Consider the following 18,670-nt stretch of genomic DNA (forward strand, 5'->3'; position numbering starts at 1 on the left):
GAAAACCAAGGTTGTACATCAGGCAAATGTATTTCCACGCCATGCCCCTATACTGCACCCATTTTTGTTTTTGAATTTTATTGTGATAACATTATTTAACATAACATTTTCCATTCTTGTCATTTTTGAATGTGCCACTCAGTGACATTAACTACATTCACAATATTGTGCTAACATCATCACACTCCATTGCCAACACTCATTCATCACTCTAACAGCAGCCCTATACTCCTAAGCAGCAATTCTCCATTGCTTCTGGCTCCTGATAATCTCTAATCTACCTTCTATCTCTTTGAGTTTGATTATTCTAGATATTTCAAATAAGTAGAACCACGTAATATTAGTCTTTTTGTGTTTGGCTTATTTCACTCAGCATAATATTTTCAAGGTTCATCCATGTTGTGGCATGTCTTAGAACTTCATTCCTTTTTATTGCTTAATCATATTCCCTTGTAAGGATATACTGTATTTTGTTTATCCACTCATCAATCGATGGCCAGTTGGGTTATTTCCACTTCTTTGGCTATTAGGAATAATATTGCTACAAATCTTCACATATGAGTTTTTGAGTGGATTTTATGTTTTCATTTCTCTTAGTTATACACCTAAGAGTGAATTTGCTGGGTCATATGGTAACTTCATCTTTACTTGGTTGAGGAATTGCCAGACTGTTTTTCCACAGTGGTTGCATTCTCAAAGGATACAGAGAAATCTGAGCATTTTCACCAGCAATTATGAATGCTCAGATTTCTCTACATCCTTGACAACACTAGTTATTGTCTGTCTTTTTATTGTAACTATCCTAGTGGGGGTGAAATGATGTCTCACTGAGGTGTTTTTTTTTTTAAGACTTATTTTATTTATTTCTCTCCTCTTCCCCCACCTGCCCCATTGTCAGCTCTGTGTGCATTTATTGTGTTGTGTTCTTCTGTGTCTGCCTGCATTCTTTTCAGGCAGCACTGGGAATCTGTGTTTCTTTTTGTTACGTCATCTTGCTGTGTCAGCTCTCCATGTGTGCAGCGCCACTCCTGGGCAGGCTGCTCTTTTTTCACATAGGGCGGCTCTCCTTGCAGGGCGCACTCCTTGTGCATGGGTTACTCCTATGCGTGGGTCACCCCTGCAGGACATGGCACTCCTTGCGTGCAGCTGCAGTGTACATGGGCCAGCTCACCACATGAGCCAGGAGCTGGGTATTGAACCCTGGACCTCCTATATGGTAGGTGGATGCTCTATCAGTTGAGCCACATCGGCTTCCCTCACTGAGGTTTTGATTTTTATTTCCCTGATGGCTAATGATCTTGCACATCTTTTCATGTGCTTTTTTGACCATTTATATATCTTCTCGGGAGAACTGTCTATTTCAGTCTTCTGCCTATTTTCTAATTGGGTTGTTTGGATTTGTTGTTGATCTGTAGAGTTTCTTTATATATTTTAGATATTAAGTTCTTACCAGATATGAGGTTTCTAAATATTTTCTTCCACTTTGGGGTTGTCTTTTCACTTTCATGATAAAATCCTTTGATGCACAAAAGTTTTAAATTTTGATGAGGTTCCATTGATCTATTTTTATGTTGGTTCTTGTGCTTTAGGTGTAAAGTCTAAGAAACCATTGCCTACCATAATGTCTTGAAGATGCTTTCCCTACGTTTTCTTCTTGGAGTTTCATAGGTCTAGTTCCTATATGTAGGTTTTGATCCATTTTGAGAGAGGAAGGTACTCTAACTTATCAGCAATGGGGATGGGCATTTGAATTTTTCCGTCACTTTTCCTCAGCCATTCTGGCAGTCCTTTTTGGTTTCTAACTTCCTAGAAGGCTCAAAAAGAAAAGGGAGAAAAAGAAAATGTAATCTCTTAAATCATAACTCAGTACTATATGAAGCTTCCTAACATTTCAAACCATGAAAATAGCAGCCATACTGTCACTCAATTTAGTATTGGGGAAGATATGTTTATGGGTTTGCTTTTTTTTTTTTTTTACTTTTATAACTGTTACCTATTCTTATTGAGAAAACTTTTAGTACTTTTTAACTTTAATGTCTGAAATGACATTTATACACATTGCACTCCTGTTTGTATGTGTGTATACATATATGTTTGTGTGTTTTAAATAAATGTCAGTTTTGTAGAAAAAGCACTGGGCCAGAAGTCAGGAGATCATCTCTCTGTTTACCTCACAGAAACAATCCAGGCGAGTGAGTATAGCTCAGTGATTGAGCACCTGCTTCCCAGGTTCACTACCTGGTACCTCCTGAAAAAAAAAGCCAGGCTCCTGGCTGTCAGAATGACCCTATATGATCCTTAAGATAATTTCCGATGCCCACATTTGTGATTCTTTGCACATAGCCTTCCCACTTTCATGGGCTTTCTATATCCTACACTTGACAAACACTAATAAAATAATAAAAAAAACCATATTGTATAAGGAAGTAGTTTACTTTCTTATTAAGATAAAATAAATGGAGGAAAATCCTCTTCAGGGAGGGGAGTGGTAAGATGGATAATAAATACAGTACTCAGCCAAGACCTGGATTTGGGCTACATCATCACCTGCTGCTTTTCTTCTCTAGAACGCTTATTTAATTCATTAGGCTTGCCTTAGGCCCCTGTTTAAATGAATTTTTCCTCCTTGACACAATGGGACAGAGGGAAAGGGGAGATGGTTGCAAGGAAGTCACGGGAAGGAGGGAGCAGCCACGGTTAGCGATTCGCCACAGGGAATCCCCAAAGTCTAGGGTCTCTGTGCAGATGACTGCCATTCAGCTAGGGAATCAAAATTGAAGTGGTATAAAAATTATTAATTTACCTAGACTTCTCTTTTTTATTATTGAGACATAATTCCCATACCATAAAGTTCACCTTTTTAAAGTGTGCAATTCAGTACCTTGGTATATTCACGATTGTACACAACCATCACCACTATTGAATTCCAGAACATTTTCATCACTTCACAAAGAAATCCCTACCCATTAGCAGTCTTCTAGACTTCTTATCTCCAGAAAGAAAAGCAGGGGGAAGTGGTTCCTGCCAGTCAAGCAAGAGGGAGGAACCCAGAATTGATGTCTTTTGTGCTTCCATCTCCCAAAACCACTCTCTCAAGCTGAGATCCTAGAACAGAGGCAGGCCTGGGCCAGCTAAAGGGCTTGAATGTAATGAAAATACACCCAGTACTTAACATAGCACTTTTTAGGTGCTAGGCACTGGAGTAAGCATTTTATATGAATTAACTCATTGAATTCTTGCAAAAACTTTATGAAGCTGGACGTTTCCAGTGGAATCACTTATCTCAGTTCACCTGAGAGGATGAGAATGATAGACATTTTTTGTTCTTTTATCACCTGATGGGAAAGGAAGCCTGAGGGCATTGAGTGCCTTGAAGGAAGTTATTACAGATAATCATGTGACAGAGGTACAGAGGAAAGTATCATTCAGGTGGGGACATTACTAGGATCTGCTCATACTCTTGAAAAAGTCACTGACTTACTAATTTCTTAGATCTTTGGAAAGTAGTTCACCTAAGGTCCTGAGAGTATAATGGTGAGTTTTGATGGAGTTGGGAGCTGAGAGAAGTTTACATTTGGAGGTAAGCAGGGCAGACCTTGGAAGTGATACTTCCTTCTTGAAGCCTTGGAAGCATGTGGAAGGGGAGAGGCCCTCAAAGGGAGTTGGATGAGGAGAGGTGCCAGCGACAGCAGCTATCGATAGCCATTTACAGAACACCTGCCATGCCCCTGGGACTATACGAGGCATGCTACTTTCTCTCTTTTAGACTGTTGCCATGTCCTGGCCATGAGAACAAACAAAAATCTGGGTGTGAAGTGACTCTGATATCTTAACAGACAAAATCAATCAAATAAAATGCATTAACCTGCTTGTAATCCGACATGGATAGTCCAGTGTGCTGTCATCAGCTCCGAGGGAAGACGACTTTGTCTTCCCTGCATGAGCTATATCTAGACTATGGTCTGGGCAAGCATGTCATCCCCTGGTAATCTTACTCTCCACCCTGAACTTCCTTGGGCTTCTTTTTTTCTGATAAACTCAGTCCATACATAGACTGTAAAGGGACAGGAGGAGCGAAACAGTCTGTGCTCAGAAAGCAGACATCAGAATGTGCTGTAAAACCGTGAAAGCATTTGTTATATACACGCTGAGGAAACAGAGCAGAGTTCTGGCTCATAGGTTGGAGTTTGCTAAAGTTAGTTAATGTTATTATTTTAAAATACTTTTATTATTTGTTTATGATGACTAACAAGACATAAAAACATGAAAGTAAAAGTGATTCATGAATATTCCACCTTGAAATAATCACTTTTAATTTTTGGTGTATTTTCCTTAGGTCCTTTTCTATATATTAGAATGAGCACATGAATTTGCCATTTTTTTGTCCTATAAAAAAGGCGTATCCTTTGATTCAACCTGATACGTGTGTGCACAATACCCCTCCCCTTCTCTCCTCTCCCCTCCCTTCTCCTCTCCTTTCACTCCCACCTTTCTATTCCCTCCCCACCCCCTTCTATTCTCAGTTTTCTAAGTGTTTTTGTCAAGAAGGGATGCTGGATTTTGTCAAATGCCTTTTCTGCAACAGTTGAGATGATTATGTTTTTCTACCATTTCCTCTTAATGTGGCATATCATTTTAACTGATTTTCTTATTGAAAGTAAGGACCTGCTAGCATACCAGAGTAAAATCTCACTTGATGGTGGTATATAACTCTTTTAATGTGCTTTTAGATTCAGTTTGCGAGTATTTTGTTGGGGATTTTCCCCTTTATATTCATAAGGGATATTGGTCTATAATTTTCTCATGGTATTTTTATTTGACTCTAGTATTAGGATGATGTTGGCCTCATAGGATGAATTAGGGAGTATTCCATCCTCTTCATTTTTTTGGAAGAGTTTGAGCAAAATTGGTGTTAATTCTTTGTGGAATGTTTGTTAAAATTATCCCGTGCAGCCATCTGGTTCTGAGCTATTCTTTGTTTCAAGATTTTTGATTAATGAGCCAATCTCTTTACTAGTTATTTGTTTGTTGAGATCTTCTATTTTTCTTGAGTCATTGTAGGTAGTTTGTGTATTTATAGGCATTTGTCCATTTCATCTAGGTTGTCTAATTTGTTGGCATACAGTTGTCATAGTACTCTCTTACAGTCCTTTTTGTTTTATTCCTGTGGGATTGTTAGTAATGCCTCCCTTTCTACTTTAAAAAAATTTTTTAGGTACCTGTGCCGGGGATTGAACCCTAGACATTATATGTGGGAAGCTGGTGCTCAATCTCTTGAGCCACATCAGCTCCCCTTTCCACTTCTGATTATATTTATTTGTGTCCTCTCTCATTTTTCCTTTGTCAGTCTGATTAATGCTTGCCAATTTTATCAATCTTTTTAAGAACCAACTTTTGGTTTTGTTGATTCTCTGTATTGTTTTTTAATTCTCAGTTTTATTTACCTCTGCTCTAAGTTTTATTTCCTTCTTTCAGTTTGCTTTGGTTTATTTTCAATTTTTTTTTCTAGCTACTCCAGTTTTGAGGTTAGGTCACTGGTTTGAGATATTTTCTTTCTTTATAATGCAAGAATTTAGATCAATAAATTTCTTTTTAACACTGTTTCAGTTGCATCATATGAATTTTGATATGTTGTGTTTTCATTTTCATTCACTTCAAGATATTTCCTACTTTCCCTTGTGATTTCCTTTTGAACCATTGGTTGTTTAAGAATACGTTGTTTGGGAAGCGGACTTGGACCAGTGGTTTGGGCGTCCGTCTACCACATGGGAGGTCTGCAGTTCAAACCCCGGGCCTCCTTGACCCGTGTGGAGCTGGCCCATGCGCAGTGCTAATACGCGCAAGGAGTGCCCTGCCACACAGGGGTGCCCCCGCGTAGGGGAGCCCCATGTGCAAGGAGTGCTCCCCGTAAGGAGAACCACCCAGTTTGAAAGAAAGTGCAGCCTGCCCAGGAATGGCTCCACACACACACAGAGCAGACACAACAAGATGATGCAACAAAAAGAAGCACAGATTCCTATGCCGCTGACAACAACAGAAGCGGACAAAGAACATGCAGCAAATAGACACAGAGAACAGACAACTGGGGCAGAGGGGAGAAGGGGAGGGAAATAAATAAATAAATCTTAAAAAAAAATAGATTGTTTAATTTCTACTTATGAAATTTCCATTTCTTCCTCTATTATTGATTTCTAATTTTATCCATTGTGGTTGCAGAAAATACATTGTATGATTTCAATATTTTTGAATTTATTGAGACTTGTTTTGTGACTGAATATATAGTCTGTTCTGGAGAATGTTCCATGTACATTAGAAAAATATGTTTATTATGCTGTTGTTGGTTGAATTGTTCTCTATATGCCTGTTAGGTCTAGTAATTTAGAGTATTGGTCAATACTTGTATTTCCTTATTGATCTTCTGTCTAGATTCATTATTGGAAGTGGTGTATTAAAGTCTCCACCTATTAATGTAGAACCACTTATTTCCCCATTAAATATGTCAGTATTTGTTTCATATAGTTTAAGACTCTGCTTTTGGGTGCACATATATTTATAACTGTTTTATCTTCTTGTTGAATCAATTCCTTTGTTATTACCTTCTTTGTCCATTGTAATAGTTTTTAATTTAAAGTCTATTTTATCTAATTTTAGTGTAGCTGCCCCAGGTCTCTTTTGGTTACTACTTGCAGAGTACATATTTTTCTATCCTTTCACTTTCAACTTGCTTATGTCTTTGAATTTCAGGCAAGTCTCTTGTAAACAGCATATAATTGGGTTGTGCTTTTTAAAAAAATCCATTCTGCCAACCTCTGCCTTTTGGCTGGATAGTTTAATCTATATATATTTAGAGTAACTACTGATATTGCAGGACTTTCTTCTATCATTTGCTATTTAGTCTTTGCAAGTTTTATATCTTTTTGACCCTCATGTCTTCCATTAATGCCTACTTTTATATTTATTTGATTTGTTTTTGCATTGTGCCATATTGAGTCACTTCTCATTTCCTTCTGGATATATTTTTCTTTTTTTTTTTTTTTTTTTTTTTTTTTAAAGATTTATTTATTTATTTAATTTCCCCCCCTCCCCTGGTTGTCTGTTCTTGGTGTCTATTTGTTGCGTCTTGTTTCTTTGTCTGCTTTTGTTTCTTTGTCCGCTTCTGTTGTCGTCAGCGGCACAGGAAGTGTGGGCGGCGCCATTCCTGGGCAGGCTGCTCTTTCTTTTCACGCTGGACGGCTCTCCTCACGGGCGCACTCCTTGTGCGTGGGGGCTCCCCCACGCGGGGGACACCCTTGCGTGGCACGGCACTCCTTGCGCGCATCAGCACTGCGCATGGCCAGCTCCACACGGGTCGAGGAGGCCCGGGGTTTGAACCGCGGACCTCCCATATGGTAGACGGACGCCCTAACCACTGGGCCAAAGTCCGTTTCCCCTGGATATATTTTTCATATATTTTCTTTGTGGTTACCAGTGAGTTAAAATTTAGCATCCTAAATATATAACCATCATTTTTTATTTGATACCAACTTAACTTCAATAGCCTACACATTCACTATTCCTATATGCCTCCATTCAGCCACCTTTTGTTTTATACTTGTTACAAATTATATCTTTGTACATTATATGTACAATGATTTCTCATTACTTTTTGTGCATTTGCATTTTAGCACCTGAAGGAGTAAGAAGTGGAGTTATATATATATATATATATAAAATACCATACAATAGTATGGTACAATAATTACCAAAATGGTTACCTTTAGTGGAGGTATTTTTTCAATGCTGCTTTGACCCACTACATAGTGTTGTTTCCTGTCAATCTGAAGAACTACCTTTAGCACTATTTGTAGGCAGGTATAGTGGTAATGAACTCCATTAACTTTTGTTTGTCTGGGATGTCTTAATCTTACCCTTAGTTTTGAAAACCATCTTACCAGATAGAAAATTCTTGGCTGGTAATAATTTTCTTTTTTTTCTTTTTTTAAAAAATTAATTTATTTTTTAAAATTAATTAAAAAAAATATTATGTTAAAAAAATATGAGGTCCCCATGTACCCCCCACACCCCTCACCCCACTACTCTCCCCATAGCAACATTGTCCTCCATCATCATAACATATTCATTGCATTTGGTGAATACATCTCTGAGCACCGCTGCACCTCATGGTCAATGGTCCACATCATAGCCCACACTATCCCATGTTCCATCCAGTGGGCCATGTGGAGGATCTACAATGTCCAGTAATTGTCCCTGCAGCACCACCCAGGACAACTCCAAGTCCCGAAAATGCCTCCACATCTCATTTCTTCCTCCCATTCCCCAAACCCAGCAGCCACCTTGGCCACTTTTTCCACACCAATGTCACATTTTCTTCGATTACTAACCACGATAGTTCATGAATAGAATATCAGTAAGTCCACTCTAATCCTTACTCTATTCCTCCATCCTGTGGACCTTGGATTGGTTGTGTCCATTCCACATCTATGTCAAGAGGGGTCTTAGATTCCACATGGATGCTGGATGCAATCCTCCTGCTTTCAATTGTAGGCACTCTTGGCTCCATGGTGTGGTGGCTGACATTCTTCAACTCCATGTTAGCTGAGTGGGGTAAGTCCAATAAACCAGAGTGTAGGAGCTGAAGTCTGTTGAGGCTCAGGGCCTGGCTATCACATGGTCAGCCCAGAGAATCAGATCCCCTAGATGTATCTTAAACCCCAGCCCCAACTACAATTCTGGTAAAGTAACAGGAAAGGCTTGTGAAAAGAGATTACATCTGAGTCCAGCTCCATCACACAGAAACACCAACTCCAAAGAAGGGCCAACTGACATGGCAGTGAACTCCATCTGCCATGACCATAAAACCTGTGGGTCTCTGTATCCCTCAGAAGAATCAATACCTGGGGTTGTATCTACTTTATCTGTCTCTGAGACTCTGCTCAGGTGTGCATAAGGGCAACCCCTCTGATAACCTCCAGGCTCTTTTTTAGAGACTCTATAACCATATAAACTCATTTGTCCTTTCCATTTCCCCCTTGATTTAGGTAAAAAAGCATTTTTAACTCCTGTTATTATATGTAGACAGGGATATTCTGCTGTTCTTAGTTGAACCTTTTATTCAAGGTTATTTTCTAGTTATGTCATTGCTGGTATTTGGTAGTGATCCCTCGGCACCAGGGAGGCTCATCCCCGGGAGTCATGTTCCATGCTGGGGGGAAGGCAATGCATTTACATGCTGAGTTTGGCTTCGAGACTGGCCACATTTGAGCAACACGGAGGCTCTCAGGAGGTAACTCTTAGGCACACTGCAGCTCTAGTCTTTGTTCTTATTTCAGGTGCACAGGCTCACAAGCATAGTCATTAGTATCAGGGGCTCATTGTTGGACCTTCATTCCTTTTTGGTCTTTGCTGTTGCACTTGGGGGATTGTTGCTGTTCCTTTAGGGACTGTGATAGAGCTCCCCTGGTGAGGAACTCAGCACTCCCTCAGTTGTTGTTTTTAATTGTTTCCACTATGAAAATATCCAAACATTTTTATGTACCCTGGATATATGCCCTGTAGAACTCCCTGTCAACCATATGTCCCGTCAATAACGTCCCACACCAGTATTCCTCCACTGCCATTGTTGAATCACTCTGTGATCCAAAACTTCCTGAAAAGTGAAGCCCAATATATTGCCAGGTTCCCTTAATAGTAAAATGGAATATAGTGATGAGTTTAAAGGTTAGATATAGAATACATATTCATTTGGAAAAATTCTACATCCTATCTTTTTCTTTTCTTATTTCTAATTATTAAGCTTATCTTCACAAGAGTTTTAGACCACAGCAATTCATATATACAATATACAGTACTCCCACGTATCCAACATAAAACCTTTTCCCTTCCACAGCAATAAATTTTTAACACATTCATACCATATTTACTGAAACTGATGTACAGATATTGAGACAATAGCTTTCAAACAAGGTAACATTTGTGTTTACATTGTGGTTTATACTTTAGGCTATACAATTTTCTAAATTTTTAGTTATCCTATGTTTTACATTATGATTTACATTTTAGCCTATTAGCTCCTATATATTTTTGGTGTAATTTTACATGTTTTATATCCATCCTTGTGTACTCTTGTGAGACACTTCTATTGCCCTCACAGTTATGTTGGTTCCATCTATTCAATACCTCTTTCCCCCTCTCCTTAGGGCCCACAGTGACAGTCAATCTTCATTTCTTGAAGAGCCATGTTCAGAGATACTTGCAACAGTGTTGAGGGCTTGACATGCTCAAGTGCCCTAATGCCCTGGGAGCCACCATTTCTCTTGAGAGATACAGTTCCCTCTCTTTGATGGCATCAGTCCTCCCCAGGATGTGGGTATACCTTCACTCTCATTATATGGGTCTCTACCCAATGATATAATGCACTCTGGCAAAATGAGCATTCACATATTCCCTAGGAGTCTGTGCTGCATCAGATTTTCCCCTTTAAGTATCTTAAACAGGTAACTTTTCTTATTATATTTTTGAAAAGGTTTCCTCTGCATTATACTCTCAATGAACACCTGCCAATCTCCTATGTTCATATGTTGCCCCACCCTCCCCCCAATTTCTTGGGCAATATTACCCATCCGCCCATCCCTAGCCCCCCTCAAGCCCACAAAGCCCCACCCAAAGGTAACCCTATGCCCCCATTTTATCCCTTCCTTGTACACATACTTACCTCCAGCTTATCATAGATTTCACCCATGTAGATGTCAGCTTACATCCTTCCTCTAACCCCTGTTTTCCTGTAAGACTATCATCCAGTCTCTCGCTCTCTGAGGCAGCTTGGTTTACTTATTTCATATCATTGAGGTCATGTAGTATTTGTCCTTCAATGCCTGGGTTGCTTCACTCAACATAAGGTTCTCAAGATTCATCCATGTTATCATGTGTGTTTGTAGTGTATTTGTTCTTAAAGGCGAGTAGTATTCCATTGTATGTATATACCACATTTTATTTATCCATTCATCTGTTGATGGGCATTTGGGTTGATTCCAACTTTTGGCAATAGTGAACAATGCTGCTATGAACATTGGTGTGCACAGATCCGTTTGTGTCCTTGTTTTCAGTTCTGCTGGGTATATACCCAGCAGTGGAATTGCCAGATCATATGGCAAATCTATGGTTAGTTTTTTGAGAAACTGCCAAACTGTCCTCCAGAATGTTTGGATCCTTCTGCATTCCCACCAGCAGTGGATGAGTGTTCCCATTCCTCTACATCCTCTCCAGCATTTGTAGTCTTCTGTTTTTTTCATAGCTGCCAATCTTACGGGAGTAAGGTGGTATCTCATTGTAGTTTTGATTCGCCATTTCCCTGATAGCTAGAGATTTGGAGCATTTTTTCATGTGCTTTTTAGCCATTTGTATTTCTTCTTTGGAGAAGTGTCTGTTTAAATCTTTTTCCCATTTTTTAAATGGGTTATTTATCTTTTTATTTTCAAGAAATAGGAGTTCTTTATATATGCAATTATAAATCTCCTATCCGATATATGGTTACCAAATATTTTCTCCCATTGTGTAGACTCCTTTTTTACTTTCTTGACAAACTCTTTTGAGGTGCAGAAGGCTTTACTTTTGAGGAAGTCGCATTTATCTATTTGTTCTTTTGCTGCTTGTGCTTCTGGTGGTATTTTCTTTCAACACTTTGTTTCAACTCACTGTGTTTTTGCCTCCATGATTTCTTTCTTTTTTTTTTTTTTATTAAAGATTGATTTTTTATTTATTTTTCTGCCCTTCCTCCCCGCAGTTGTCTGCTCTCTGTGTGCATTTTGCTGTGTGTTCTTCTGTGTCCATGTATATTTTTGTCAGTAGCACTGGGAATCTGAGTCTCTTTTTGTTGTGTCATATTGCTGCATCAGCTCTCTGTGCATGTGGTGCCACTCCTGATCAGGCTGCACTTTTTTCATGCGGGGCGGCTCTCCTTACGGGGTGCACTCCTTGTGTGTGGGGCTCCCCTACACAGGGGACATCCCTGTGTGGTACAGCATTCCTTGCGCACATCAGCACTCTACTGGGTCAGCTCACTACATGGGTCCTGGGTTTGAAACCTGGACCTCCCATGTGGTAGGCGGATGCCCTATCAGTTGAGCCAAATCTGCTTCCCCCTCCATGATTTCTAATGAGAAATCAGCTCTTAATCTAATTGGGACTCTCTTGTACATAATGTATTGCTTTTTACTTGAAGCTTTCAGAACTATCTCCTTGTCCTTTGTGTTTGACAGTTTGACCACCACATGTCTGGATTATTTCTCTTCAAGTTTATACTGCTTGGTGTCTGATTGGCTTCTTGGATGTGCCTTTGCATGTCTTTTGGCAAGCTTTAGACACTTTTTTTCCCTCATTATTTCTTTTAATATTCCTTCTGCTCAATTATCTCCTTCTTGCCATTTGGAACTCCCACAATATGTCTATTGATACACTTGATGTTGTCCTATAGGTCTCTTAGGTATTTTCTTTTTTTATAATTCTTTTTTTCTTGGACTGACTCATTCCAATTGTCTTATCTTCAAGTCCACTGATTTTTTTCTTCTGCCTGCTCCAATCTGCTGCTAAACCCTCCTGGGAGGTTTTCATTTCTGTTATCGTGGTCTTCCACTCCAATAGTTCGGTTTGGTGTCTTTTTAAAATGTCTGTCTCTTCTTGGAGATTCTCATATTTTTATTCATTGTTTTCCTGATATATTTTAGTCCATTTTCTGTATTTTCCTTCATGTCTTTTAGCATATTGAAGGTCATTTTTTAAAGTCTTTGACCAATATGTCCACAGTCTGGTCATCTTTGTTGATGTTTTCTGGATTTTTATCCACTTCCTTTGGATGTGCCATCAACATTTTGGTCATCATCATCATCAAATTTGAAGATGAGGAATGAAAGCTCAGAGAGTTTAAGAAATGCAGGTTAGAGTTGTATAGTCAGGAAGGGTGGGAGTTGAAACTAGACAATCTGATCCAGAGTCTGCCCTTGAACTCACTCTCCTAAATGACCTCTCCAAGGTAAAATTGATTGAATGCTTTTTAAGAGTCATTCCGTGGATATGAGCCTGGGTTTGTGTGATGGTAAATGTCCCTATACCTTAGCATTATGACATAAGGATATTAGAAGGAATTACTTAGGCAGGGGGTTTAGAAAAGAATAGGGGGTTGGCAACTGACTCCTGCTATGCAAGCTGTGGGACTGAGTAAGAAGAGTTGTCAGTTAGGAGGTGAAAAGTAAACATGGATGAGGTGGGGATGAGCCAAGGCAATGGCAATTGTTATCAAAGAAAAGAAATTGCATCTATAGCCAGTGTAAATTAAATTCAGTTCACTGGGAGATTGTGCCTACCTCTAGACCCTCCCTCAGCATCTGTTGGTCAGGTCCTTCACTTTCCATATGTAACAACTTTTGTTCTAGCTCATCTCAAATCCCGGCACTTCTGGACACATTAGAATGTCCTTGATGACCCTTCAGTTCCTCATCTGTGTGCTTTTGGCACTTCCATTTCTGGCTTCCTTGGACCCCTCCTCTTAATAGTGGGCCCCCTCTGAGTTTCCCATTTTCATTCTCCTCCCACCCTCATAAGAAGCATCAATCCTTGGAGTGTTTTACCACCCCTCCCCCCTCCTTATATGATATTTCTTGGCTATTGTATTAAAAACTAGAGACACTCTAGTACTCTTTAAGCTTTAATGCTCATATGAATCACTTGAGGATTCTGTGAAAATAAAGACTCTGATCAAGTAGATTTGGAGTGGGGCCTGAGACTCCACATTTCTAATAGGTTCCCAGCTGATAAGATGCTGCTTGTCCATGGGCTACACTTTGAATAGAAAGGGTTTATCATCTAGACTGTTTGTCTCAATTTGGCGATTATGATTTTAAAAGGGGGTATTGACAAACCAAATAACATCCAGGGCAATCAGGTGGTAGTGTGGCTGTGTCTAGGTCCTTTGAGGAAAGATTGAAGCAACTTAGAATATTTGATGAAGGAAAATTCAACCAAAGGGAATGAGAAGCCAGATGAGATTGGTCTCTAAGTATTTGTGAGAGTAAAGTTGCTTATATTTTTCTGGAGGGTAGAAGAAGGACCAAAGAAACCAAATCAGCATGCTTCAAAGTGTGTTCCTTGAACACAAATTCCCACAAAATGGTCAGTGACAGGATGGTTCCATTTCCTAATAACTTTGGAGAGTGCTTGTCCACGTCTTTTTCCTGAAGGTTGAGAGTGTACATTAGTATATTAAAATTTCTGAGAAGTCCTTCAGGAAAGGAATTTGTCAAACGCTGTATAGCAAGAGTCTCCCATACTTATTTTATAATGAAGCCATGTTTTTGTTATAATTACTATTAGTATTTTTAAAAAGTAGTGTTCTTTGTGAGACTGGAATGTGTTTTTTTTGGGTATTAGTGTGAAGCTCAATTTATGCTGGGAGGAAATTTTTGGAGAAAGATCTCTGTGAGAACTTGGCATCTGATTATACACCTTGGGCTTCAGTTTTCTCCTCTGTCAAATGACTAGATAAGTGGTTTTCAAACTTTAAAATGAAGCACAGTGTTTTAAAGTGAACACTGAATATAATATGCATCCACAATAAGCTGCTCTGTCTGAACCCCTGAAACTCTCCATGGAAGGTCTCTTTAAAGTTGAGAAACGGTGGAGCAGGGTGTCTTTAACATCCCTCCTGTGACTAAGTTTCTATATTTTCTTTCAGAAGGATGTTCCCTGTCCTAAAGATTAGTGTCACGGGGCTGGACCCCAGTGCCATGTACTCCCTTCTGCTGGACTTTGTCCCGACGGACAGTCACCGCTGGAAGTATGTCAATGGGGAGTGGGTGCCCGCGGGCAAGCCGGAGGTCTCCAACCACACCTGTGTCTACATCCACCCGGACTCCCCTAACTTTGGGGCCCACTGGATGAAAGCTCCTATCTCCTTTAGCAAAGTGAAGCTAACCAATAAGCTCAACAGTGATGGGCAGGTAAGATCAGGTCGCCTGGCCTGGCCACCCCATGGTACCAATCAAGAAATATCAAGGGTGCATTTAGGCAATTAGAGGGGTCCTCACCAGCCTCTTCTCCCACAGAAGCCAATTATTCCTGGGAGTCCAAATGTAAACAGGAATAAATAGCTCTTAATTGGTGCTTTCAGTTTTTAATGGACTTCCTGATGTTAAAAGAGAGAGTGAGCGAATGCAGTAGTTTACTTAATCATCAGGGCCCTTTTCATAGTTTTGTCTTGTACATGGTGCTTTTTACCCAGCCTGGGTTTCTGGGTTCCAGGGTTTTGTTATTCCCTCCCCCTTGTCTGGTGTAAGTGGCATGCTGGCAATAGACAAATACCTTAATAAAAAGCTACTCCTAAATGAAATAATTACTGCCTCCACTTGGGCATTATGATAATTATCAATAGAATATTGAATCTGCGTTGGTTTTTCAGAAAATCAATCCAAGCAGACCTTAAATAAAGGAGGTTTTATTTAAGGTCTCCAATTAGAGTAAACAAGATTTGGATGTTTTTTCCTTGTTTGTTTTCTCTGGTAGGACTGTGCATTCTCATGTGCTGTGTAAGGTTGTTAGTTACTTTATAAAATGTAGACCGTTTCCTGGGGGTTAGTGACATGGCCGGGAGGAAACGTTCTTGATTTTCCTTCTTGTCCCCCACACTTGGCTTCGGCCAGCCTTGTAGCCTTCAGTTGCTGTGTCCCTTAGCTGACCTCACGGGGCTTTCTCAGTGGGGTGCGTAGAAGGAGTTCATGTCTTAAGAGATGGACGTCATGCCAAGTAGGTCTTTGTGACATTCGGAAGGATCCAGTTCTTTATTGAGACAAGAAATTCAAAATTATTGCTCTCCTGATTTCACGAGAGACTTTCAATAAACCTTTCCTTCGAATCACAAAGTGTATTATATGTAGCCACCAGATGTCAGATACGCAAACTGTTGTGCTGAAAATAGGGGGAGAACAAAAGGAAGCCAGAAGGTTGGCAGAAAACTGATCATTCTTTAGAAAACTCCTCCCTGAAAACCCTCCCCTTACCCCCACATTTACTGCAATGTTGCGCTCCCTGGAAGCTTCCAAAAAAACTCCCCCCATTCATTTCTTAGAGAGGTGTGGAAGGTGGGAGCTGAGCTTGGGACTCACCTATTACCTGTGATATGCCGGACTTGGCAATTCTCTTTTTCCTCTCACCTCAACAGATCATGTTGAATTCTCTGCATAAATATGAACCCCAGGTTCACATAGTGCGAGTTGGAGGTGCCCACCGGATGGTGATGAACTGCTCCTTCCCGGAAACCCAGTTCATAGCTGTGACTGCCTATCAGAACGAGGAGGTAAGTGTGTGTGTGTGTGTGTGTGTGAGTGTGAGTGTGAATGCCACCCGGGAGAGTGCAGTGGGGTGGGGTGCTTTTGCTGCCAGGACCAAGCTTGGATGAAAGGTAGGTTTTCCAGGATTCAGATACACTTAGTAAAGATGAAGTTAAATGATGAAGTGGCTGCTCTTTACTCCCTCTCGCCTGTTAGCCAAAGGCCTGCCAGCGTTTCTTCTCCTGGAGCCAACAAAGCAACCTTTGTGTGTTGCTTTAAAACAAACAGAAATCATCTTTGGGCTCTGGCGTGCCCTTGGCCTGCGCAGAGCTGGGGTGTGTAGTGGACATGGCAGGGCAGGGGCAGAAGGGACCACTCTGTCCTGTTCTAGGAGCAAGTCTGCGGGAATTGATCCAACTGTGCCTTCCCCTTTGGTTTTTATAAGGCTGTGGGTCCTATCTGTGAACTTATTTTTTTAGGAGGAACTGGAGATTGAGCCCGGGACCTTGTATGTGGGAAGCAGGTGCTAACCATTGAGCTACATCAGCTCCCCTTTGTGAATTTTTGATAGCTGAGCAGTTTGCTCTTTTCCTGCCCAGGAACCTGAGCCCCTCTGGCTATTGGAACTGAGTAGCCAGAATCTGGCATCTGTGTGAACTGGCTGGGAGCAGAATCGGAATGTTTGAGCCCCTTCACATGCTCTAGGGGTTCCCAGGCCTGGGGAGGTTTGGATTCTTTTTCAATTAAACATTAAAATTTTTAAAAAGGTAATACTATTAATTTAAAAAGCATAGACACCAAATAGCCCAGAAGTATGTAAAGTAAAATTGAAAAATAAGAGGTAAAATTTACTCTTTCTTTTCTGCCTTCTAGATCCCACTCCCCAAGGATACCATAAATGATAGTGTAAAGAGTGTTTTCCACACACTTTCTATGTGTATTTAATATATGTACAAATAGAGATTTTTTTTTACATAAATTGGCTCATGTTATATTTATTGGTCTGTAAATTTCTTTTTTTTTAATTTGACAATATATTATTGTCAAATTGTATATTGTTAATATATAATTGATATTGATATTGTTCTATGCATTTACATTCAGATGCATCTTGTTTTCTTTAATGCCTTAAACAATTGTATGGATATGCTATATTTCAGGTAATTAGCTCCTGAGTGATGGACATTTAGGTTATTTTCAGGTTTTTTTTTTCCTATTGCAAATAATACCTCAATGAATATTTTGGTAATCTACTGCTATTTGCTTGCATGGGTAATACCTGGCAATGGAATTGCCTGTCAGAGGGAGTGTGTGTTTAGAATTTTGATAGACATTGCCAAATTGTCTCCTTCAAAAGAGTATATCTATTTATTGTCCCTCCCTCCATAGTATCAACACTATTTTTTATTGACTTTCATCTTTGACAATCTGATAGGTTAAAAAATTGGTAGCAGATTGTTGCTTTAATCTGCTTTCCTTTGTTTGGAAGCTTCAAAAAATTTTTTTTGGGTTCCTCTAACTAAATGAATCAGAATCTCCAGGGATGTTGCAGGAATCTTTATTTTTAAGGCTTTCTAGAGGATTCTGATGGTCCTTCTGATTTGGGAAATACTTCCTTATCATAGTGGGTAAAACAAAGTTGCAGATTTAACATCACGGATGTGCAGAGAAAATGTAATTTCTTTCTCTTATCTGTGTCATCTGGCTTTTTGTTAGAGCCCCTCCAGTAAACCAGTGGGAACAGAAATTAACTAAATATCCAGTCTCAGTTACAATTTAAGCTTATCTGGTAATTTAAACTATTCCAGGAAATGTTCAGTCTTTCTAGGATAGAAATGCTTGGTTTCTCAGATAGCAGCCCGCTCCCCCTGCTGCTCTCCCTAGGATGAAATCTGGGTCTATGAGGGGAACTCTGGAAAGTGGGGAAGAGACTGTCCCTGTAGACTGTCCCAGCCGCCTCTGGTCTCCAGGACAAAGCTCTTGTCCACCTTTGTGCTGCTGCTCTCTTATTCTGTGGCGGCGAAACTTGTCACCTAATTGCTTGCTCTGAAGTGTCAGGCTTTTCCTGGCTGCACCTCTGAACTGCTTGCCTAGCTACTGTGACCCCTCCAGCAGGCCTCCTAGCCTGACACTGGTCCTTCCAGGTCTCAAATACGTCCGAGGGAATCAAAGCTCAGGACGTTCTAATCTCAGAGCCTCCTTCTGTCAAAAATGTTTCCCTACCAAATCGAGGTAGATGCGCCCTGAGAGGTGGGTGGGGAATAGGGCTGGGGGCTGGGGGCTGAGGCACACTTCTCCAGGCCCCCCCTGCTGGCCTCACGTATCAAATATGTCTTGGCCTGTTCAGGTTTTAAGTC

The 18,670-nt window shown here is 40.2% G+C and overlaps 1 protein-coding gene across 1 annotated transcript in view; it reads left to right on the top strand.

Annotated features, from left to right (window-relative positions):
- TBX19 (T-box transcription factor 19) overlaps positions 1-18,670 on the top strand; it is a 34,198-nt gene that overhangs the window by 3,243 nt on the left and 12,285 nt on the right. The window contains exons 2-3 of the mRNA XM_004464187.4: positions 14,723-14,987; positions 16,205-16,339. Coding sequence (XP_004464244.3) covers positions 14,723-14,987; positions 16,205-16,339 — 400 coding nt within the window. The remainder of the gene's footprint in view (positions 1-14,722; positions 14,988-16,204; positions 16,340-18,670) is intronic.

The sequence above is a fragment of the Dasypus novemcinctus genome, chromosome 13 (genome assembly GCF_030445035.2).
Source record: "Dasypus novemcinctus isolate mDasNov1 chromosome 13, mDasNov1.1.hap2, whole genome shotgun sequence".
NCBI classification, from domain to species: Eukaryota; Metazoa; Chordata; class Mammalia; order Cingulata; family Dasypodidae; genus Dasypus; species Dasypus novemcinctus.